A 25,594-nucleotide genomic window follows, 5' to 3' on the forward strand; every position below is an offset into this window, starting at 1 on the left:
TTGTTGCCTGGTATAAAGATCAAGGACCATCAGATGGTAACTTGGTGGAGGTGTCATGCGTATGATAGGTGGACCCAAAAGCAAGCAGCAAACCAGGCAGAAAGGTGAAATGCAGGAGCGTTAATAAGCAAAGTCCGAACAAAAAATTCACTTGAAGGCCGTCCAAAACCAAACACAGGAGATCAAACTCAGGAAAAATATGATCAGCAACAAATAAAATCGAAATGCTGAAAACAAGGTACTGAACAGAAAACTGGAGGAACTACCAGACAAACTGACACAGACAACAGAGACTAAATAGACACAAGAGAGGCCAGGGTAAGAGAACACAGGTGAAACACAATCACACTGGAGGGAAACAGGAGAAAGATGGGACAAAAAAACAACAACAGACACACAAAGAAGGAAGAAAATAAAAAAGGAAATGAACCAAAAAGTCCAAACAAAGACAATCAAAACTAATTTAAAAAGTCCAAACATAAAATGTCTGAATTAGTAAGTAGTATGGATTTAGGAATCTCTGTCCTGAGATTCAGCTGCAGATTACGCACTGAAACTGGAAACACTGCAGAATTTGTCAACGGCATGGACTTTGAATGAAATAAATGAGAGTCATGACAAATATTTACCTTATCATTCTTATTAGTACATCAGTCTTGGTAACATCATATAAATCGGTTTATCATATCATATTTATATTTATCTAGATCAGCTGGGTGCAGTGGTTAGCGCTGTTGCCACACAGGGCTGGTTCGAACCCCGGGCTTGAGGCCTTTCAGTGTGCATGTTCGCCCCGTGTCTGCATGCGTCTGTCAGGGTGCACCCTGCTCTCGCCTAAGGACAGCTGGGATTGGCTGACCTGACCTGCAGGTCCTGTTTTTCTGCTCCAGTATCTATAAACCGCAACCCATTAAATTAAAATCCTTTGGTTTGACATTCACAACAATCGCATCAGGGTTTTTCACATGTTTTTTACATCAACCAGGTGTTCACCTTAAGGCAGCACTGCCTCTGGTTAGCATTATGTCTAATAAGACATTCATTTGAAACAATCTTTTTTATGCTCAGTGATTTGGATTTTCTGTTTTTGACAGATATGGACTGATGATGGCGAGCCAGCTAACTTTGGTGAAACTGCGTTCCTTCATCAGCACCCCTAGGTGTGTTAGCAGAGGGAGCGGAGTGGCTGTGGTTTTGAAAAGAATTTCTTCTGCGAGCCGTTCGACATTTGAATCACAGACTATAAAAATAGAATCTGTGACTTAGCCTCTAGTCTGTGTTTGGGCTATAGGCCTCGCAAGCCAGATAAAGACTTAATTCTCTGACTGTCTCATGTTGTTCCATTTTCATGACAGACTGTTGATCTTGGGTGATTTTAATATTCCTGTACGTTGTCCAAATAAAACCATGGTGAATGATTCATGTCCTAGACTCCTTTGGCCTTCTTTAGCAGCTACCCATGTTCTAGGGTATACCCTTGAGCTTATCATATCTTATAGATTTTCTGTTGATAATATTTAAATTGAGGATGCATGGTTTTCTGAACATATGCCTATACTTTTCAGTGCCACTTCATCTAATCCTTTGTGTACTGCCAAAAATCCTGGTTATTATTCCTGTTACATAACTGCAGATCAGTTTGGTGAAGCCTGTCAAAGAAATGGCATTGCAACCTCTATTCCTACTGCTGCTGAACTTCTTGTTTTTCATCTTGAGTCCCGGGACATTAAAGTGCTTTAAAAGTCAATGTTTTTTTTTGTGTTGTGAAGGCAGTGAAGTGCTGGCACATGTACCATAGACTTACTAATGTGCAATTTGTTGTGTGGTCTGAATTTCTAATTCTTTAGTCTTAGTCAGTCTTTGTATTTAACATCATTTCATGAATTCTGTGCTCTAGTTTGAGAAGTTGGAAACATTGCTGTTTGTAGCAGACAAATAAGGGTACTTTGTGTCAAAATTTGAGAGCTCTATCACAAAGATTCTGTGAGTTATAGGTGCTGAGACTAAATGTTACAACCATCACTGGTCTCGGACAACTGGGCTTACTGGACAAGCAAGTTGTTGACTTGGATTTGCACTTCTAGATACACATGACCTGGGTGACATTACAGACAAATGTTAAAAGAATATCAATAGTTCTTAAAAATAATTTTCTAAAGGATTGATGTGCTCTCCAGAGGCTTGCTGTAGCATAACCGTGGTAAGCACTCATCTTTTTTGACGCCTCAAAGGGTCAAAGGCATGGAAACAAGAGCCCGCCAACAGCTACATCCAATCTGAGCCCATGTTACATTTCACGGCGGATTAGCAGAAACTGGCCACAACATGGCTAAACAGAGATTCCCCCTGAGCTCTGATAAAAGACATGAACACAGCTGGGCCTCATTAATGTCAGGGTTTCTGGTATCAGCACAGGCAGGAGGACCCAGACACAGAACCAAAAGACATGAATTTTCAATAAAAACAAGACACATGAAGAAGCAGGCGGATGTGGCGACAAGCAGGCAGGCAGGCAAACAAGCAGGAATGGTTAACAGGTAACCAAACTCTGGCACAAAGGAAAACACCAGGTAACAAAAACACATGATCTGACAAGGGACTGGTGAAAAAGGCAGGTTTAAATACAGGCTTTGGTGATGAGGGATCTGGGATTGGGGGGTGAGCGTAGAAGGAAACTCAGGTGATTGCAAATGTGGAACAGGTGAGCAGGATTGTAGTCTGGGGACATCTGGTGGATGGACTGGATAAAGGTAGATCTGGGGAGATGAAGGGGAGAACATGGCCCGGGAGAAGTGAGCAGGAGCTGGAGACATGGGCCGGGGGGAAATGGGAAGCACGATGTGACAGTTTCCCCCTGAACTCTGACTAAAGTCGTGAAAGCTGGGGCACGAAGTCACCAATTTATTATATTTCTCACTGTCTGCATTTAAATATACATTTCTGGACACTTGACTTGAGAAAAACATGTAGTACTGATATGTTCCCCCCCTTACCAAGTGGTTATGGGTAACATATTTACCAGACATTTAAAAATCCAGAACACACATAGCAATATTTATTTGTTATTTGGCCACCTGATGTGTGTAAGTCCAACATTTCCTCTTCTTTTACATCTGTGTTAATCTCCTCTAACCTTTGATAAAAATAGCTGGGCCTTGAGCTGCTAGATGTTTGTCTTTCTTAACCAGATACTAATTTAGGCATTCGGAGTTGGGTGCCATTATCACTACAGATGCAATTACCAGAGCGTCCTTTGCTAAAAACATCAGCCTGAAACTGCTGCTGAAAATGGGGTTGCATATAAAACCAAAACAGTAAGCTAAAAGAGGCTTCTTGTTTTTATCACTTTTCAAATTAAACCCTGACTTTAACGCATTCAGTTGTGTCACTGAGAAAGTCAGGAAATGAAGTGGGCTAGGGGGGGATTGTGGTGCATTGTTGAGTCTGTGTATGAGGCTTTACAGCTGAAACCTTGTTTTCTGTGCGCAGTGTACTCACCCACCTCCTACATTCAGACAGTTGGAGAGCAAAGAGGGAAACACGGGGACAAAGTTCTGGCAGGAGTCCCGGTCCAGCAGGAGAACATGTGAGGCTGCAGAGGCAGAGGACTTAACCATTCAGCTACAACGATCACCACAAGGTACAGTTGCTGGTTTCACAAGACATATGTAAACTGTAAAACCTAAATTGTAAATTGTAAATGTAAACTTCTTTCTATACATGTTAGGTCTTATTTTATGTTCATGATCTACTAAATTTACATGCATTCCCACATTGGGACTGTCTGTTTAGCATGAAATAGTTCCAATGAAAACTCCACCATCCAAAGTAAACATGGCCGTGTCTGAAAAGCCATGTTGCTGCTTGGCTTTTACCAGCTCTTTAAATATAATTTAAAGAGCATATCAAAAAATAAATAAATAAATAAATAAAATAAAATAATTTAAAAAACCAGAACAAACCATCAACACCCACAGAAACCAGGTGTGTCACCTCACTCGCTTCATGTTTCACAATCTGCCACTGTTGTACTTTCCTCTCAGCTGAGACCAAAATCTTATGGCACACTGAACACTGTTCTCAAAAATAAATATAAACAACCAGGATGCTGAGAGATAAGTAATAGTGATGGCCACCAGGACGTAATGATTTCAATCATTTAGGACATAGATCCTTGCTAGTTTTACTTAGTACATTCAATTTGTAAAAACAAATCAGCGTTATTTGTATATTTTCTTCAGCAATGAATAATGAGTCGTTAAAGCTGCATTCATCTACTGTTGGCCATGAGAGGGCCACATCAAGTCTCCACCAACTCCTGAGAAAAAAAAAACATTGGTCTTTAGTTAGTTGCTACATTTCCGACCTCTGTTTTGAGCTAAGCAACTTGCATTCAGTGGTTTTCAGCCTATTGTAAAATACACCCATACAAAGTCTACGGTTCAAACTGTAGGTTACAGACTCGATCAAAGACACACCGAAACATAGTTTTGGTCTTTCTTGTTTTGAGACATTTTCCACTAAGGTCTCTGCTGCCACCCAGACACTGTGGAGGTGAATTCAATTTCAGCTTTAATAATAATCCACAGACCTTAGTGTGATTAGTTTTCACTGGCCTCCTCCACAAAGGGCAACTTTGTCAACTTTGCAACATATTACCAACTGAAATCAAATCAACCCCAGATAGGTAATTGAATTGAATTGCTAAATGTTTTTGTATGATTATTCGTCTGCTTGTTGTGTTATTGGTGTCTCTTTCTAGACTATACATCTGTATATTTGTAGCTAATTGTATGATGTTATCAATTGTTTTGTCTGTTTGTCTGTTTTGTGTTGTCTTTGCTGTTGCTGTTGTCCCATCTTAGCTCAAAAAAGGAAACTGACCTTGTAATTATAAGCTAGGTTCTTGTTAAAACAGATTTTTAAAAAGAAAAGTGCGAATGAAAATATGAGCAAATACAATTTAAAGCAATTTTATTGATGACAACAAATGAATGAAAATGAGTAGTAAAACATTTCCATCTAATGCAGTCATCATAGAAGGCTGATCATCTTTTGGGAAAGTTTTTTTTTCCAGCAACAAAATCCATTTAGTCGTCATAGCAACAAGGATGAAGTTCATGGATCGATTGGCATACTTGTTGATGGTAGTCAAAAATGAAAAATTACAAAGACAAACTGCACACTTAATTGCCCAGATAAGTGTTGAGGTAATGTGTAAAATACTATTCAGATGAATGGGCATGAGTACAATCATTCATACATCAAATATGTACAGAGAGGTACACGAACACTCAGACACTGTCTTTCAATTGCACAGTATGATGAGCTGGCATCACTGCAACAAAGGAGGACTAAAACTTGATTTAAAAAAAAATTAAATAATGAAATATACATGTGAATGGGAAGCACCTTGGTTCATAGGTGATGCTTCAGACTCAGAATCAATAAAATAAGTTACAAATGAGTCATGTTGACATTGGGAGAGGCAGAGAATGGAGATATAAATGCAAAAAAAAAATTTTAAAAAAATTATTCAGGCGTACTTGGCACCTCTAATCTGCAGTTTCAGAGCACGCAGGCTCTGTAACATCTTCAGCAGGTCCGTTTTCACAAGAGAGTAAATGTACTGTTGGTATGAGCATGAAATCTACAGCAAAATGATACAAACACAAAACAAAGACAGTAACAGATACAAAGGTGAGAATAAGGTCATATTGGCTATGAACCTTAAAAGCACTTGCATGTAGTTGAATCAGTTTCCATCTTTGTTACTTCGCAACCAATGAGACATGAGAGATGGTGTAAGAGAAAAGAGGCTTACTGTATGTCTGTTCACTTAAAGAAGTTCATATGTTATCGCTGTGTTTCCAAAACCTTCCCCCCACGAAAGCGAACATGAGTGAACAGTTCGTTTTTCACACTTCACCAGAAGACGCCACCAGGCGTCCCGCTGACAGACTGCAGTTTCCTTTCTGACTAAACCGATGACCAGTGGGCCGATAAAAGTGTTCAGGAAAAAAAGTGCATCATATTTTGTCAAATACTGAGAAATAGCTGAACATTAAAAACAACACTCTTATAATAAACATCTGAAATATTTTTTTTTTCTCACTAGTGCAACAACAGACTGGATCAAATAAAGAGAAACGTTATTAACCTGCAGGCAATCAAAGCTCTTTAAACATCTAATAATTTTCTTGCCACAGTAGCAGAACAGTTAAGAAGGCAACTTAATGATTGATGCTTGAACACAAACATGCCAACATTATACACATCGCTCTTTTTTTTATAGAAATAAATAGCTGAATTATCATCTTTATCCTCTTCTTAAATAATTTCCATTTCTATATGACTCTGATGCACATTTAATATAAAGTATCTAATACACAACTGCAATTTCAACACTACTGTTATACATAATATAATTCTCTATGTTTATCTTTCATTCAACTTTGGAGAGAAAATGCTTACAGAATGAAGACCTGTAAACTTCAACGTTTTCCACTCATATTTATGACCTTAATATTATATAACATCAAATGATGGTCCTTTTTTTTTTCTTGTTTTTGTTCGTGTTTTTTTTTTGTTATTTTTTAAACAAACATTATGTACAGAGTAGCTGATAGTGAAGGCAGGATTGTCTAAAACTCAAAATCAACAAGTGCTTTTTGTGTTTTCTCTATTGTGTCTGCAGAGTTTTTACACCTTTCCCCACAAACCTTTTCCCCCTCGATGAAACCGATGCAGATAGTCAGAGCCAGTGTAGTATAGTATAATATGCAGTACTGGAAGAACATGAAGAAATGGACATCCACAACTGTTCTCACATGTTAACCTGGAACATCATTAGTACACTACACAGCTACACAAGTCCTCATAAATGTTATTGACTATGAAGCAGAGACCAAAAACAGCGGCTGACAGCTCTCCTCACCTGCTCAGCATCCACTCATGAATGTTTAGATCTGCTGTACAGACAAATAAGGTGTGCAAGGTCAAATGACCCAACTTGTTACGCAACCAGCGTTAATGTGTCGCAAGGTAAGAGACGTGACCTTGTCCCTGATGTGTGATTCATTTTCAGACCTGTTTCAGAACTGTGTGCACGATTTTGTAAAATCAAAGTGATTGTAGGCATCTGAAAGGAGCTCTCCAGCGATTTAGTATTTCACCTTCATAAAGTTAAGGGACTTGCTCGAGACACAGATTTAAAAATCAACGCAGCAGAAGAAGAGAAATCCTGACTTTTGGTCCATAGTGTGGCTCAAGCTCCAAATACACGCTATTCTATCCCTCCTTCAAAATCTTTTTTTAATTTTTTTTTTTTTAATTAAATTGACCCTCCCTGCCTTTGTAGCGTAGGTTTTAAATTTATAACCTCCAAGCTTAGATAACCCCGATTAAGGATCATTTTCTCAGACTTGACAAAGCTCCTCCAGAGCCACAGAAGACATTATACACCTTTTTGGCAGGCTGAGTGTTACCCCTCACAACTTGTAAAATGGTTTTAGTGTGTAAAATTGGCGGAGCTCCCCTTTCAATGATTTTTTTAGGAGTGTACACTCAGTGTCACCACTGTAAGTATTGCTACTCATACTTCTTGAGAATTTCTGTGTCGTACACTAAGCTGAACCGAAACCAAGAATTGTGCCAATTTGAAGGTGACACTGGAGACTTGATCTCTGAGATCTCCAAAATAGCAAAGTCGACACTTGTTCCATGCTGCAAAGGGTACAAGTGTAACATCACACCGGCTGGCTGTCGGCTGAGTAACTGCCTGAAAACACCAGCAGAGGGAGTCAGAGGATGTCAGCTGATGAATCTACATAAGGATTGTACAAGGGCTCAGCCAAGACAAGCCCCATGACTAGGAATGGCACTGTTTAGTATGATAAAGTATGAAATTTTGATGATATATAAACATTATCACAACAGATGACACCTGGAGACCAAGTTCCACACCAAACACAAAACCCTTATGTTAAGTAAGAGAGGCTTGCACTCATCTTGCTTACAACATCTGCCCTGGGTGGTCCCTCTTCCCTCATTAATGGCACATTGGAGAAAACGCTCACTGTGTTGAGGACAGACGCCGTTTCAAATGGCACCAGCTTTTGAGAGAAATGCATTATTATGGAGACAGGCTTATTGAAGAGCAGCATCAGATTCTGCATCCTGTTCTCTCAGACAACAGATCTATTCTACAATGATGACAAAAAAAAAAAAAAAATCACTTAGTCCAGGTTTGTGACGTGATCCTGTTCACACGAGGAAGCAGAGGATGGTAGAAGAGGCTAAATGCACTGTTGCCATGCAGTGGCTAGAAGACTGTCAAGGTCTGTGTGTCACAGGGAGGCTGTCCTCCGCCGTGCCTGGAGCTGGTGCAGCATGTTTTTCTGTTACAGGTGGAAGCAGTAAGTGCTGAACATTGTCCATTGTCCAGTTTCAACATACAGTAGTGCAGGGCAGGCTGGATGAAAACCATTTATTCTCTTCTTGGCTAGTCTATTTATGCATTCACTCATCCGTGCACACACAAACATAAAGCTCCTGTTTTAAGACTCTTACCCTTGAAGAGAAGTCAAGATCTCTTGAGGGAATTAATTTTTCTGCATTTTCTTAAACCTGCCACCGTTTAATGTTCTTCTCTGTGGGAAGTATGTATGCTGTATAATGTGCTCCTGCCCGGGCTGAAGGTAGTCTCACGTTTTTACATCAAGCATTGTGTAGATGCAGACAGTTAAATACAGCGCTGTCACCAGGCCCCAGGCGTTTCAAGAAAGGGGTCTGGCTCTGTGCCACGATGTGATCCATTTTCATGGTAAGAGCAAAACACTGACTGAGAAAGAGGGGTCTAAGATTTTGTTGGGTTGTTTGAGTCTGTAAAGTTTACAGGCCCTTAATCTCATATATAGTGCCACTGTTAGTCCAAATAAGCCTCCTTACCGGCTTTCCCCCTCTGGAATAGTAAATGAGTTTTTCTGTTTCATGTTTGTACTTGTGGTGTTTGCACATTGAGCCTCGGCCCTGGTTCATCGTGGCGAACTTCTGTTGTTTCTGTCGTTGCTGCAGATGCATTCAACCCCATGGAGTGGGCTCAAAACAGCTGGGTCTTTTTGATTGACTGGAGCCAAGATGGCACCCCTCCAAGACTTGAAGAATCTGCACAAAAGATGTTAGCAGAGACTGTCTGCTTTCACATGGAGGATTTTGGAGAAGCCAGGTCTCTTCTTCAGCGCCTGAGAGAAAAGGAAGGAAAGACGGAATGCCTGACTCTCATTTCATGAAAAGCAACCTGTGTCATTTTTACCTAAAGGCCAAATATACTATTTCCACCCCCCTATGTCTTCATGCTTTTATGTTTTCTTCCATTAGCAGTAAGTGTGTACAATATCTGAAGTATGACAGGAAGCTGTAAAAAAAAAAAAAAAAAACTAAAGCAGTGAGGTGCAGCAGGTTAAGGATGACTGCCTCACTTCATGAGATTCACCTCTTTAGAAGTTGCTTTAAAAAAAAGAGATGATTAAACATGAGAGGCGAGCGCTGGCTTCCTTTTCACAGCAAAACAGAAGAGGGAGAGATAAAAATAAATTATAGCTGTTTGCAGCTCTCAGTGAAGTTACCTAACTGCTGTGAGCAACCCCACCATCTTGAGTGTAATATCCAAGGAGAACACACTGTAAACTGACTCATAAAAACAAAGCATAAATAAAACCTGGGATTTCACAGCCTTTTTTAAAATCTCTGTTTGTGTGTGGTCAGCTATAAGAATGACCCGAGCCTCTGCTCACTGAGTGAGTTAGCAGCAGCACATCCACAACCAGCCATCACTGGGACTTCAAGGATTGAGTCATGGTTTAAATGGTGTGTAGTTGCAACAAAAATAGATGCATCTCATCCTCTGAACAACTATTAGTTTAACTGTGAACCATAACCATGGAAATATAGTGGTGCAAAACTAAAAAAAAAGATAAATAAATAAAATTGACTAGAAACTGTTCAACAGAGTGCAGACCTCTGTTGAACAGAGTGTTAGCAAAGGCTTGGATTAACAGTCCAGACCTCCAGGGCGTCAAAAGCCCAACGTTTACTCCAAAGCACTTGGGTTTATATAATTTGATTAATCATAAATTTGTTAGATACAACACAAATCTGAGACACAAAGGCGCTGTTACCTGCAGCTTGTTAACCATCTCATCGAACAGTTTTCTGGCTTCAGGACTGTTGGGGTCCTCAAAGTAGTCTTCTATACCAATCTGAACCACGATAGACTTCAGGTTGCGGCAAACACCTACATGAGTGGAAGGAGGATTGAAGCAGCATTAATCATTTTTCAGCATCAACAAGACGTCCTCACATGAAATGTGTACTCATATTTCTTAGAAGTAGATGGGCTTTAGTTTTGCTTGTCAAGTCATTACAACCAGGAGCAGTTTGACAGCAAAATAGCGCAAGGACATTTTTAGTCAGTGCCCGATTTTAATAACAATCTTCACCAAGGAAGCCGTAACATGAATGAGAGTTCACTGTCGCCAGTTCAGTAGTGTTTACACTCACTGTTGAAGTGGAGCAGGGCTTTCGGGGTGACTGGCGTGGAAGTGAGCACCAGCATCTCCAGACCTTTCAGGCCCTCTCTGCAAACCTCTGCTGCCACCTCCTGGTTGATTTCACTCACGTGGTCCAACTCCAGCACCTGCAGACGCATGCAGTTCCTCGCTGGTGGTGGTGTTAAAAGGAAGTAAATGGGATGAAGAGACAGGGAAGGCAAAGAGGAATAATGTACAGCACATAAAGGCTTATTCATATTGAAGGACCCATCGTCCCCGAAATTAATACTGCTATAAAAACAGATTTTTTTTTATTAAAGCTGAAGTAACACTCATTTGTGTTTAAAAATTACAACATAAATACAATGGAGATTATATGTGAGTAAATATTTGAGGCTTTGTTGCATGTGCCCCTGAAAGACGTTTTCTGTGTAAGATGGAAAAGATTTCAGTGGCTGGTACAGATAAAACTGTTTCAGCTTGTATTTTGACATAGTGATACCATTTGTTTATTCATTTATACATTAGGGTTACATCTGTCCCTTCACTGTTTGTGCACATGCCAAACTGTGTATTGGTGAGAGACAGGGTAATGTGACAAGACTTGAGTTATATTCAATTATAAATCAGTAATGAATAATATGTTTGTTGCCAAAATTGCAAGTGCAGAAATAACTACACGTTGAATGATTATTTCACAAGTAACATTTACCCAGTGAGGCCAAACCCTGAATGCCACATCCGGCCCCTCCCACTCCGAGAGCCCGGAGGTGAGGCCAACATCTTCCAATAGTCTGCAGACATCGGTTACTGAAACGAGCAGGTTGTTGGCTGAAAGAGACAAGAAATAAAAGCTATGTCCACTGATTTAACTACGAGTGATCACAACACATAGAGCATTTAGTTATGATCAGAATTGCAGAGATACTGTACTGTATGTCTCTCTTGTTAATTACCATGGGTGTAGTGGCGCCACCTGTAGGGAGATGATGTCTCTACAACCTGCTCCGAGGGCCCAGATCACCTCTTGGCCAACTGGGTCTGTGGCGCTCCTGGACAGGAGAGATTTACAATTTGTCATTATTAATACACACATGGGATACTGTATATCATAAAATCATACATAAAATCCAGTGCAGAAAATATTGGTGCTTGGTATATTAATTAGTTGATAAATTATTAATTTAGGTTAATTAGGTTAATTTAGGTGTGCTGGCGTACCTGTAGGTTACGGCCTGCAGAGCTCGGCAGTAGCAGCTGGCCAGCCAGAGGGAGCGATCAGTCAGCAGGTTGGGGCAGTGCGAGATCTTCAATATCAGCAGATTGCTTCCTGTGGCCTTCAACAACGCCTCCAGACCCTCCTCCAGACAGCCACTTAGATGGAGATGTAAGTGAAGGTCAACAGGAAAAAGACAAAGACAGAGCAGAGGAAGTAATTCTCCTGTCTTTCAGAACAGCACTTCAAACACTTGTAGCACAGGACAAAATTCTCCTGAAATGTCTGTGGCAGTAAACGCAAATAGCATCACGTCTATGCATCGTCTGAACAGTTTAAGAGCAGCTTCAGGCTACAACACACCCTGTCTTGCTCACACAACACTTGCACAACCTTTTACCCTTTATCACGAAATGAAAACGGGTATTTTGCATACTCATCACAATCGAACAGATCAAAAATGTCAGTATGCAATCGCTTACTTCCTGTTGTTGGCTTCCTCTCAAGCCAAAACAATACACAGTGCATTAAGCTTCCCCCAGGTGACTCGGTAATCTTTTGAAAACCACGTGCAGCTGTATCTGTGCCTCTGTTTGTACTGCATGTGTGTCTCACCGTGTGCTTTTAAGATAGTCCTCCTTGGTTTCCTTCTTGCCTCGCTGTCGCGGTTTGAGGTTTTGCAGGATGAGGGAGTGCGTCTGAGTGCACCACTGAGACAATGTGCTCAGGAACTAAGAGAAAAGCATGGTGGTAAGTGAAAGCCTTCACCTCACAGAGCAAAGACAATACAGTTAACTGCACCATTTGCTGCTGCTTTGATGATGCTACTGACTATTGATTGCATGAAGTATCTGAATGATCGGCGTGCACCTTGGAAGAAATGCGAGCGTTCTCCAGGAGCACTCTGGTCCACACAGCTGGGTGACGAGCCACAAACTTCCAGTCCCGGCAAACCTCAGCAGCTCTCAGCAGGGTTTTAGTATCCAGGTAGGTGAAGATACAGAAGAGGGCTGCACGCATCTTCAGGATTTCTGGACTAATCACCTCGTTGGATTTGGACGGGCTCTTTTCATGACGACATGGCTTGCTGTAGACCCCTTCCGACCGTCCTACAGAAGGAAAAGTACAGATCTTTTAAACACTGAAAAGAAATTCATGCTTTTGATTGTTGGAGTGAATCTGTGTATTATGTTTTCAAGTATTTATTTCACTGTTGGAAGACTTACACTATTGTAAAGGTAGGAGGAGTTCTAGTTGTATACTCAGCTGTGCATTGACCCTAGATTTTTTTTTTTTTCTAAATAATGACAATGACATAACTGAGATTCAACTTCATGATAATTTTGGAGGATGTAGTTTGTGCATACACAAACACATATACAGTAGACACACACACCGATGCACACATTATACATAGATATTTATGGATATGTACATGTGTATATTTGGTATTGGAATTCACCCAGTCCTTTTTTTGATTTTCTTCTTGCTATTTCACTTTACTTTACTGTAAAGCACTTCATAAATATTTGTTATTATTATTATGATTATTGTTATATAAATTATAAATGTACATTCTGAATTAAATTTAACTTTATGCCTGGACTTTATTTTGTTTCTGTTACTGCCCCTTTTTGAGAGCTAATTTCTATACAATGTTGAAATATATCCAGTCACATGGTGGCGCCAACCTTCAACAAGACACTAAATGAGATTACATAATTTTTTTTCCCTCTCTTCATCTTTTCGTTCTGTCTGTTGCTATCTATTGGCTGATGCCATGTGTCCAGTCCAAGCCTGAATTATTCCTCCCAGCAAGATTGCTCCTAGATGACTCATTTCATCTTTGGCCTTGGAAGGCGTCTGCTCGAAACCATCAGGGCTATGAACCAATGCTTACACTCTCACTCTTCCTCTTTTTCTCTCTCACACACACCACCTACGCTCAAGACCGCAAAATGAACTAAAAAAGCCAAACTGTGTGTTACATGCTGGGAGAAAACTGTGTGCTTGTAGATACATACCATCTGATAAAACCTGGCAGAGACTCTCCCAATAAGGAGAACTACGTCAGAGGCGAGGAATGCCAGTAACATGTCGAGTTTTACGTGAGAAAAATCTCTGAGCTAATGGGGCAGTAATAGTAGTTCATACGAATTTGTCATAGGGCTCTGGCCCAGTTTTGCACCCTCCCAGAATGCCTTGGTCCTCCTGGTATTTAGAAGAACAGCAGGTGGAGAAAAAACGGAGAGCAGCAGCAGTGAGTTTAAGGATCTTGGCATGGGCATGAAGTTAACAGAGAGATGTACAATCTGTGGTGGATCTGAAGAAATGTGCGGGCATGAGTGGCTGTCTGACTTGGCTCAGTTTGTAGATTGCAAAGCTTAGTATGAGAGGAGAAACTGACAAATAGTGTTCTCCCACATACAAATATGTTCAATGTCCAAAGACAGACACGCAGAGCGTATAGGACTCACTGCAATGTAGGACCTGGTTTACTCATCAGCTACAACCGACATAACACACTGGTGGTAAACAAAACACAACACCTCATAAAAAAAAGGACTTTAGCTGGTTATACACAACTGTGCTCACTGCAACCAAGGATCTAAACTGAGTTTGTTTTTTATTAAAGCATGGGACACAAAATCAGTAACACATGGCACAAACACAAAAAGGCACGTCTGCATAAAAGCTATAGTTAAGCATGAGAGAAATAACATTTCTTTTGTTTAGTCTCAAAAATACCAAATTCAAACTATATGAAGAAATGTGCTTTAGCACTTTGATTACATTTCATTAACCCTGTTGTTTCTCGTTCTGTGCATACAATCCCAAAAAACATCATTCTTGGTTTAAAAATTAATTATCCCCCAAAGGTCCACTCATGTATCTGGTGTTTCCCCGGCTTTTATGTGGCCTTAAAATGAAAATAATTTATAACTACACCACCAAATTGAGTAACTAGGTAGACCAAGGAAGGCCAAGATTCAAGTAATTGATCCTTCGTGATGAGATTTTACTGCCAAGCTGAATAAATAAATAAATAAATACGAGGTTTATACCGATGCTTTAAATATACTGATAGCAGATCGATGACTGGTTAATGGTCTCTTCTACAGCTAACAAATGGAATTATAACTAGTCAAGTCAGGTTATCCAGCCAAAGCCAACACCCTCTATCCTGTGACCCATTTTTTTGGTAAAGGAAAAATTCCTTAGAGAAATAAAAGGTGATCAACACTAGTATTTTGCAAGTGTTTTTGTGGTTGTTTTCATGAGGTGTTTATATTGTTGTGTCTACACACAGCTGCAGTTATGGAGGCCTCTTCCCTCCAACTTTACCATATATGCTCATGTCTGATCCACACTGTTTGTAGAATGATCTCTGGTCAGTGACACAGCTTCTGTAACGTTACAGCGCCTCAAATTCAACCTGACCTAGATCCACAACAGTCGCTGCTCTTATGGGAGTCGTTTTAAGGCCTTTATTCAGTGAATCCTGGCTCCCGTGTGTCTGAGCTACAGCCTGGATGTTAGACCAGAGAGAGGTGCAGTACGTGGATTTCTAAGAATAACCAGCTCTACTGCTCTGAATCACTTTTACAGAGAGCTCTTACCTGTGTTGGGGCGGTATCCTGCCCTGCCGTGGTGAGGGTAGGGCGAAGCAGACTGCTGGACTTCAGCCACAGCTCTCCTCTCTTGTTCCCACATCTCAACTTCAGACTCGGTGGTCCGGGAGCCCACGTCCGACACATCTCCCTCCTCGCCTTCAGTGCTGTTCCTGTAAGGTCGTCGCTGCCAGTTTTGGATAGCCTGTTTACGGAGTCCCCAGTTTCTGGAGCCGCCACCGCCACATCCAGGGGAGCGCTCGTAACCCCCCTCCCCCAGTCGGCACTGCATGTGATAGTACTGAGCCTCGGGACAGTCCTCCATGGGATGCATCTCCACGCTGTCACTGTCATAACCTCCAGATCCCTGTGAGACGGACTTGATCCGCCCTGATGCTCTGTACCAAAAGAGAGGGAAGTGTAATATAAATAATGATTGAATGATTTTTTTATCTGACAGGATAACACATCTAATATATGGATTGTTCATTCCACATCAATAATGGAGATGATCATCAACGTGACCATCAATAGTGTCACATTTTGGGAAATAAGCTCATTCACTTTCTGGCAGAGTTAGACGAGAAGCTCAATACCACCCTCATGTCTTTACATTCAATACAAGCTACAGACAGTTCGCGTAACTTAGCACTGCACCTTGCCAAGAATTAGCCCTTCACTTAAACCTTGGTGAAAACACAGCCTGTTATTCTTTACCTTTTTTCTTCTCTTGTGTCTTTTTCACAGATTAAACGCACAAGATATAACATGTTAATTACTGAGCTTTAGAGGCAAGGCGAGGCAGGTTTATTTATATAGCACCTGCCAGCAAGGCAGTTTAAAGTGCTTTATGTAAGGCATTAAGACAAGAAATAAAAAGCAAGACAAACTAAAAGGACACATAAAGATGATTTAAAAAGAGTAAAATAAAACAGAAGATAAAAAAATAAGACAGAATAGAAAAAAACAGATTAAACAGGAGTGAAAAAAGTTACAGTGCATTGCAACATATGAGTAAATAGTCACGAATTCAGTTCAATGAAAGGCAGTGGCAAACAGAACAGCGTTTGGTTTAAAGAACTTTCTGGGAGTTTGTTGCAGATATTTAGTGCATAAAAAAACTGAATGAAGTAATTGTTATCTTTGGACAGAACCAGGCTAGCTGTGTCTTCCTGTGTCTTTATGCTAAGCTAAGCCAACAAGCTGTTTGTTGTAGCTTCATACTTGCTGTGCAGACACAAGAATGGCTTAGATCTGCTCCTGTCACTCTCTCCAAGAAAGCAAATATGTTTATTTCCCAAAATATTGAACTATTCCTTTAATCTGTTCATGATGCACTATAATGGAGTTTGCTTTTAACAAACAGAAGGTCACAATCCAGCCAAAGGACAACCTCATGAAGGTCATCCTGTGCCATCAATAATATATTTTGTAATCATTGTTGTAACCATTCTTACCCTTTTAATGCTTATACAATCTAATACAATGACAGAACAATCAACACAGATATTTGTATTTTATCTGACTCTGATTTTTAATGATCATGTCATGTTTCAGAGAGTATGCAGGTGCTTCTACATGACACTTGGCGAAGATAAAACTTATTAGCTACAGCAGATACTGAGTTTAAATGTGATAATCTAATGGCACACTCACACATACCCACGCCACACATAAAAACCTCTGGCAGATACATGAAAATGTTGCACCTGCTCTAAGTCCTTAGGTGACCCATTCATATTAATTTCAGTAAAGACTTCGATCCTTTCTACACGGTTTAACATCCTTTCCACCGAGGCAAACAGCTGGGTTGGTATTTAATTCACTGAATGAACTGAACCATCTCTAAAACCAAAATGAACCACATATAGGTACAGCACTGTATGACTGATAATGAACAGCTGCATTTCAGAGGATTCATGGTAGAATGAGGGCAGCTTTTGTACATACGTACTGCAACGGTACTTAAAATAACCTCCTAGCCAACACAAGTAATGAGCAGTTTGAGAGTTAGTCAGCCTCTCAAAAGTAGGACATTTTTCTGTCTTTCTTCTTCTCTTCCTTCCTTCCGTGTATTCCATCCTCTGTCTCTCAGCATACTGAGGAGAGTGAAAGCATCTGCAGAAATCACTTTAGCGAGAGAAGTGAAAGTGAATCACAGGTGATCCTGCAGGCAGCTCTTATCAGTACTTGTAAGTGAAAAGGCCGCACAGAGGATGAAACATAAATTGGAATTCAGATTACATCAATTTATGAGTTATGGTTTTAACAATCTAAAATAGGACAGAGACAAAACTGGCATTCATCACAGGCTGCTAATGAGCCAGTTGTGAAGCAGTAACCTGATGATAATGTTTTGTCAGTGCAAATCAGGAGTTATCATGTCTCTCTGTACCGTTCCCGTGCAGCTAGGGTTTACATTTACACTGGTTTTCTGTGCTGTTTGAAAAAGACAACTGGAGCCCAAACAAAAGTGATGTAGAAAATTGAAGGATCTATTTTGATGAAATCCATGCATATCAAACTGATACAATTACTATTGTGTATAAATATCTGGTGAGGTCGAAATCACTAAAATTGTAACACACTTGAGACTTTACTACACCTAGTGGCAAAAATATCTGGACCTTTGCTGAGGAACTATTAATAATTTGACAGAAGGCTGTTGGGCCACTGTGTGTGTGTGTGTGTGGTGCCATCAATGATTCAACGGAGAAGGCCTGACGGGTTCTGTGTGACATCACATTAGTAATGATGTTCACATCCCAAGTGGGGGTTGCCTGTGTTAGTCAGAGCATCGTGGCGCGGTCATACGTCTGAAATCTCCAGCAAAGTCACACCTCATGCAGAGAGACGTCCAACCTGCATCTGAGTGCTGCTGCTGAGTGAGACTGGCTCTACTCCATCACATTATCACAGTATCCAACACTATAGCGCATATGAATATCTTAATGTGGATGTCAGTGTGTGAAAAAAACATGTAAGATGAGGAGTCGCACTATTCTTAATATTAAGGAAACTACTTGAAGTCCGTCTGTTTCTGTGTGACGACAGTAGGGCTGCAACTAACAGTCATTTTCATTATCAATTAATTGATTCACAGTGATTTCAAATGGTGAAAAGCAGCAGATCCTCACATTTGAAGAAATTGCCAGAGAATGTTAAAAAACAACTTAAACGATTCATAGATTGTGAAAATCGCTGAGGAGTACTTTACTGTTGATCAACTAATCCATTCATCTATTAAGCTATCAATTGTTTTAGCACTTTAGCATTGTTGTGTAAATCTTATTAGTCAACCTAATGTACCGTAATTACTATAGTACAGTACACTATAGTATATTGAGATAGCTACAATATAATGTCTTTTCAACTGCTGAGTGTAAGGCAAAATAATATAGTGCCACAAGTCCGACAGGCTGTAACCATGGCGCTTCCACCGTTCTCATTGTTTTTCTGAGGCACTGTAACTGCTACTGCAGCGCTGACAAACATTTATACATGGGACTGAGAAGTTGTACTCCAAAGGCCAGAGGCAGCCAGCACTGTAGATGGTTGTTAAAAGCTTTGCAGCTCCAGGAGTTCTGTTATATTTCCACATAACTGACAGATTGTGTTTTACTACAGCGGTAAGAAAGATGAGGTGCACCCAATTCATCTGACAGCCGAAAAGAGTTACAAAGTCTCCATCTGGACCAGAACACCTGCTTTCTTTTTTTTTAAATAAACAGAAAGAAAGACAGAAAGACATTTCGCAGCTCCCTCAACAGCTGACCATCAAGGTATATATCAGTATTGCAGAAAGCAATTAAGATCTTGGAAAATCTTCTCTTCATGACTACACCAGTAAGTGTATAATAAAGCTCCTTATGGTAGAGTGGTACTTTGGATTTGGATTTTAGACTCAAGGTATTCAATGTCTGAGAAGGTGTGAAATCGTCTGTTAATGTGGAGCGGGAGTAGGGTGCTGACTTACCCTGTGCTGGGGGAGGAGCGTCGGTCTGACACCTGGTACATGCCTCTTGTGCTCCCAGAGAGGCTGGAGTTTCTCTGGAGAGAGGCACAGTGATGCAGATTGAAGGGAAACAAAGGAAAGTGTTATTAAAATACCTCAGTGCTTCAAGCTTCCTTAGATGAGCCCCTGGCTCTAACATCATTTACACATAGATAGGGTTGTTATGTGAGATTATAGTTTTCCTCGCTAAACCCCTGACAAATGGGGGACGACCTTGATGCTCTGGCTGTGTCATCCATTTGTCTCCCAATTGCAATCGACAGTGTGTGGGAGTCTTGACAGTTAGTTTTTCATGAGAGAAATGTGAACATTCATGTTCTAAAATACTCGAAAATATAATAATCTCAAATTTAAGCACAAAATACTGTTCATATCAATATAAAACAATTGTCACACTAAGTTAGCAAGTCTGCTTAATAAATTCCCACTGGAATGGGACAGACAGTAGCTTAATTTACAGGTATTAACAGGCAGTGACAGCTCAGATGTTGGTCAAAAGAAGAATATAAAGACAAATTTGAAACTTTCTTCTAATTAAAGACATTTCTCTATGGTTTGGTGGTGCGGTTTCATCTCACTTCACCTTATAGGTTTAAGCATATACAGTACAGCTGGTTAAAGCATGTGAATAATTGATGAGCAGTCATAGACGACAGTTAGGAAGCTTGTTAGGACTATTTTGGCATTTGGCATAAGACCGATTTAAATGAAATGTTCAAAATGAAAACGGGTATTTTGGCGTCACCAAAAACCTCAGGATACTTTCTTTTGGGACCAGCAATTCTCACAGGAAATTTTGTGGAAATGCAGCAACTGTTAAGTTAACTGTTAAGATACCTTATCATGAGCTACAGTATTTTTCAACAGGGATATTTTGACCTGGTATTGAATGAATATCATTTCAAATCATCATTTGGGACCATGAATAACCGTAAACAAATCTGATGGAAATCCTGCCATTACTGTACACATCAGTATCCTGTGTCCAGAGTTGATGGTGACTGTATATGAAAGGGCCACGGCCTGTCTCGATTGGAAAATGTCCAAAAAATATGTTGAAGAAATGCAATGCCAAACTTTATATTTATCTATATATATTATTTTATTATATTTATTTTGTATACATGATAAATAGTGATGCTACTGGAGGGCAGGAGGGTCACCAAAATCACTGGGGGTCATGAATATCAATGGCAAACATCATGGCCGTCTGGCCTGTAGTAGTGAAGATATCTTGTCCTTGATGAAACTGTTGGACGGACAGACTGGCTGACCGACATCTTACCATCCTTAAACCCAGAATCTAGCAACACAAAAACTCTCAGCATCTTTCCTACAACCGAACAAAATCTGGCCGTGGCTCTGAAAGCAGGTGTGAATTTTTAAGTGTATCTGGTAGTGGGTGTGCAATCTGACTCTCACTCATTCTGTTCGCCTGAGAGCAAAACCCTCCCAGTCACTCTTTCACACACCACTCAAAGCCGCCTGTGCATTGAAGTATTCTGTGTGTGTAGCGTTAGGACGTGTGCGTGTATCTATGTGTGTGAAGCAGTGCCAGGTGGAACTCTGTGTACCAGACTGGCAACGTGCCACAGAGGGAAAATGTGCACAAACACAGGCACTGTCACTCCCCCTCTCTCCCTCTCCCTCTCTCTCTCTCTCTATCTCTCTCTCTCTCTTTTTCTCTGCTTTACTCACACAGCTTGTTTCTGGCTCAGGGCCAGTGGAAATGGATCATGGAGGAAACAGGCAAACACACCATCCGTGGCTCTCATTCCTGCCCAGTGTGCAGTGAAGGCAGACGCTGGCTGGGACTTATCTCCCAGAAATGGATGGAATAAAAAAAAAAACAAAACAAAAAAAAAAAACTCCAGTCTGGTGAATTAAGTTTGGTCTAATTCTTTTCTATTTCTCCTTCTTGTTCTCTCCTTGTTACAGAGCCAAATGTTCATAAAACACATTACTTTTCTTTCTTTGAAGAAATGCATTAGATTCATCTTGGATTGAACCAGGCAGTGAGCAGGAAACAAGTCGTCCATCCCCTCTCTCACTGTCTGTCCTAAAATACCACTGTGGCTCTGAAACCCTTCCCTGAGGGCGTAAGGGCGACCTTGCTGATGTCGTGACAGAGAGATGGAGACTCAGGCTGTGAAGGTGTGTGGCTGGCTGAGTGACATCTCTGAGCTTCCCTTGACCGTCTAACAAAGTGTCAACCAGTGTGTGACTCTGCACTTGTACTTGTCATGTTGATTATTCACAGTCCTACAACAGTGCACAACCACAGAGACACGAAATTGACTGATGTTTAAATCCAAAGAGATCATGTCTAAATTTAGGCAGCATTTCAGGTCAGTCACAGGTCACATGGCATTTTAACATAGCTTAATAAAGATGATTATTATTTTTAAATGTTTGCAAGAGTCTAATTCTTGTTTGCATGTAAGATGGCAAACTATTTCAGGCATCTTTGCAACAGGCTCCTTACAGCATTATAAAAAAAGAGGCATCACAATAGGCATTACTCACTGTACTGTGTAACTATGAAGGAGGATATCTTTGCACTCAGAGATACTGATATGAGGAGAAGATTTTTAACCAAGCATCGCTCAAATGACAAGCGAAAATGAAACACCACATTACAAAATCTTCATCAGAATCATGTTGAAACCTTCGGCAAGAGCAAGAACTGGTTTCCATGGCAGCACACACATTTGTGCAATGTGAAACAGGTCACCTCTTTTTTTCAAGAGGTGCTGGATAATAACTTGATTAAGTGACATTTTTAAGTACAGAGAATGTCTGCTCTTTTTTTTTCTGGTAATCATCGTGTAATAAGGCAAAGCAGAGGAGAAAAGTGCCGCAGTGGAAGCTGTGTTGTGCCTGGAGACAAAGAGCTGATCTCCGGTTTCCGGAGCGAGAGGCAGCTTTTTATGTGAGTACACTCTCTGGTCAGGATGTAGTCTGTTACAGAGCCTCACTATTTCCACTGTTTTGATGCTGAATGCTAAACAGACAGGAATCAAGTCTCCTGTTCACCTGGCAAACATAAGTCCTAATCTTATAATCCTATGGTGGGTGAGCAACACAAAACACTGTAGATACATACACTATGGTCAGATATATGTAGACGCCTCTGCCTACATACCTTTGTGTATTCTTGGACTGGAGCTGCTTTTCAGGGTTTGGTTTATGCCCTTTAGGTCCAATTTTGAGACAACAGTGTTTTTTGTGGCAACAGTTTGGGAAAGGCCTTTTCCTCACTCAACAAGACAATACCACATTCACAAAAGCAGGTCCATATAGAAGTCACTTCTTGTGACTTAAAATGCTGGCCATAATGACTAATATGTTGGCTGAAGCTATGTGAATAATTTATGTTTTTTTGGGTTTGGACATTTGACTGGACACAATTTTTCATTTTATTTTCATTTGACAAGCAAAAAGTATTAAGTACAAAGCTGACATTAATTTGGTTTGTATTTGTTTGCTTTGTATTCCAGTTTGGGTTTTCTTTTTGTTTACTTTTTACCCAAATCATGTGATCACTTGAAAGTTGCTCTTAAAGGTTACTCCTATACTTCGCTGTTAGTACAAGTAAGACTAGTATTAGACTAGCATCTGCAAGTACATGAGGGTCCACTAGGGTCTGAGTGGTGTAAATTTCATCATTAGAGGGTGTATTTGAAATTTTTTGAAAAGCCCTACCAGAAGAGTGGAGGCTGTTACAGCAGCCAACTAATACCCACAGTTTTATAAAGACATGTTCAACAATCACGAAAGAGTTTAGTGTCCACATACTTTTGGCCATTTAGTGTATTCAACTAGTTCATCTAAACTTTGTGACTGAGCATCAGAAATCTTTCACTTTAAATTTGATCAACTGAATGTGAAAAAGTACTATTTTCTGTTGTGATAAGAAAGCTTAAAATGTTAAGTGCCAAGGTTGTAACAGTGTATGAATATAAAAACATTTTTAAATGCTTTAAAAACCTTGGCTTCACATACAATTCTTAAAGCCGGCCTGTTGTTTCCACACAACCTCACATCAAGTTATTGTTGCATTCAAGGTTATAAAAAACACCTCTGCAAGGTTTAATTGTAGTCATGCTAATGCAACTAATACAGATAATTAGTGGCTGATTACTGTTCAACAAATGAGCTAAATGACTAAAAAGATGCACACGTTCACAACACATTTAACACACACACTCTCATGAGCTTCTCTTCTGCCAACAAACCCTCTGCTCAGAGGCGAAATTAAACACATACTCACACAAAAAAAAAAAAAAAAACATTCTTGTGTTTGCGGTGAGATTTGGATCTGACACCAGTTTATTGAACTTCACCTGCTGATGTATGAAGAAATGGGTAGTTACTGCCCTTTTGCTTTTTTAAAGAAGAGTAGACTTGTTGTCTCAGGCATCTTAAAGTCCATTATGGGTTTGACCTGTGGTGCATTACAGGGACATTACTTAGTATAATCAATGCTTATACACTATTCAAAAGCAAAAAGCTGCTCTGTCAAGTAAAAGCTCTCTCTGTCAGAAAGCAGGGAGCAGCACTCTGAGGAATCATGAAGTGGAGTCTTGTGTAGTAAGGAAGATAAAAAACTATAAGAGAATCACAGTGCTATGAAATAAAATTAAGATGATCCACAAGTCAGTTGTCCAATTTATTATGACAGTTAAAATATATCACACAATTAGACCTGAAACAGCTCATGATCTGAAAAGAACATTTTTATATTCCTTTGTGTATTGTTGTGCAGTTAAATGTGGTGACGATTGGTTCAGCATTTTAAACATATATGTATGCTAGCTAACGACCTTATGCTAGGCTGACAAGAAGTTTTGTTGTCTGGTAGTTTGTAACTGTCTTTCATATTATCAATAAAATTTTGTCAGACCTGAAAATGAATATACAACATCAAAGATCTTCACCTGGCGTCCATTGCCCTTTGAGGCCTGGAGGCTGCAGCGTCCCAGGCTGCCGTTCGGTGTGGTGCCACAGCTGCTGATGATCTGTAGTTGTTTTTCTGCGCGGTCGGCTCGGTCCAGCAGCTCTTCAATAAACTGCTGCAGACGCACCTTGGCGTTGGCTTCCCGTGCCGCCGTCTCCTGGAGGAACTGGTCGATCTGAGCCACCTCCCTGCGGGCACAGGAAGGAATAGCAGCATTATTGACGCCTTCTTCAATCTGGACGGTATACTGTCTTTACAGGTGATTTGTAAATCTGTGTCATCAGGGGGCAAACTACAAATCTGCTAAACTGCACTGAACTGCAGGACACTCTGCCTCCCCCATATTTTGTCAAAGCCTCTCTCATATACACACCAGCTGCTGTCCTGGCCTTTATACACACCGAGGGTTGGTGGCAGAGATAAATACACAATCTAAACACAAAGGGAGAGAGAGAAAGAGAGATAGAGAGAGCAGAAAAATGGAGGGTAAGAGAGCAGAGGGATATTTATACTATAGACACAGGGAGGCCAAGTTCTCAACATTTTAAGGGACAGTGTGTTACCAAGACACAGAGGCAAACAAACCAGGAACTCAGAAAGCATTAGTAGGTGTCTCCAGCCTCCTCGGCACATATTTCTGGCTTTCCCTGCAGTGATTCTATTCATGTCATCTGAAAAAACAAGGTATGATTGAATAATCATGCATGCAAATGGACTGATGATAGAAATTCCTAAACGTTCACTTTATCAGTCAGATCACATTAACTCAACACGGTTAAGCTTGGATTATGAATTATATAAGCAGTCCCTAACGTCCAGTGCCAATGAGCAGACTCTGCAATGATGGAAACTGGCCTTGACTTGGTACAAGTTCAAATCAGACACAAGAAACAACATAAACCACCCCCAAAAATAATGTCGATAAAAAATGTTATTTGATAGTGATAGTTGCCACAATGACAAAATGCTTTCATAGAGATGCAGATAAATGCCACCTCTGTCCACATGCAGTTCAGTTCATCTTTTAAACCTGCAATGACAGAATTTTTTTTTTTTCCACTCAAGGCAGTGTGCAGTGGGTTTTTAGAGCTGTTTCACTGTAAACAGCTGCCTGCTGCAGCAGAAAGTGGCGTAAAGAGAACAGTGAGAGCAAACAAAACAGTACAGTTGTGGACCCGACAGCTACACAATGAGCTGAAACTCCCTATAAAGCTGTGTAAAGGGGAGCTGCAGATTCAGGTG

General features: G+C 40.4%; 1 protein-coding gene and 1 long non-coding RNA gene across 8 annotated transcripts in view; one reads left to right on the forward strand and one right to left on the reverse strand.

Moving 5' to 3' along the window:
- Positions 1 to 731: 731 nt before the first annotated feature.
- Positions 732 to 9,442, forward strand: LOC139635957 (uncharacterized). Of its 7 annotated transcripts, XR_011694317.1 has the most exons (4): positions 2,799 to 3,083; positions 3,189 to 3,314; positions 3,490 to 3,640; positions 9,076 to 9,442. It is a non-coding gene; the product is annotated as an uncharacterized lncRNA (long non-coding RNA). The 7 variants fall into 7 exon arrangements; XR_011694319.1 differs by lacking the exons at positions 2,799 to 3,083; positions 3,189 to 3,314 and adding an exon at positions 732 to 2,570; XR_011694318.1 differs by lacking the exons at positions 2,799 to 3,083; positions 3,189 to 3,314 and adding an exon at positions 763 to 2,537.
- Positions 9,105 to 25,594, reverse strand: part of fbxo41 (F-box protein 41) — a 45,949-nt gene continuing 29,459 nt past the window's right edge. The window contains exons 4-14 of the mRNA XM_071503565.1: positions 24,333 to 24,540; positions 19,354 to 19,427; positions 15,387 to 15,775; positions 12,637 to 12,875; positions 12,382 to 12,497; positions 11,772 to 11,924; positions 11,507 to 11,602; positions 11,263 to 11,381; positions 10,561 to 10,719; positions 10,179 to 10,294; positions 9,105 to 9,242 (exon numbers count right to left, since the gene is read on the reverse strand). Of these exons, the coding sequence (XP_071359666.1) occupies positions 9,180 to 9,242; positions 10,179 to 10,294; positions 10,561 to 10,719; positions 11,263 to 11,381; positions 11,507 to 11,602; positions 11,772 to 11,924; positions 12,382 to 12,497; positions 12,637 to 12,875; positions 15,387 to 15,775; positions 19,354 to 19,427; positions 24,333 to 24,540 (1,732 nt within the window). The 3' untranslated portion in view covers positions 9,105 to 9,179. The remainder of the gene's footprint in view (positions 9,243 to 10,178; positions 10,295 to 10,560; positions 10,720 to 11,262; positions 11,382 to 11,506; positions 11,603 to 11,771; positions 11,925 to 12,381; positions 12,498 to 12,636; positions 12,876 to 15,386; positions 15,776 to 19,353; positions 19,428 to 24,332; positions 24,541 to 25,594) is intronic.

The sequence above is a fragment of the Trachinotus anak genome, unplaced genomic scaffold (genome assembly GCF_046630095.1).
Source record: "Trachinotus anak isolate AG129_WGS33_773 ecotype Australia unplaced genomic scaffold, CSIRO_AGI_Tana_v1 ptg000019l, whole genome shotgun sequence".
NCBI lineage: Eukaryota > Metazoa > Chordata > Actinopteri > Carangiformes > Carangidae > Trachinotus > Trachinotus anak.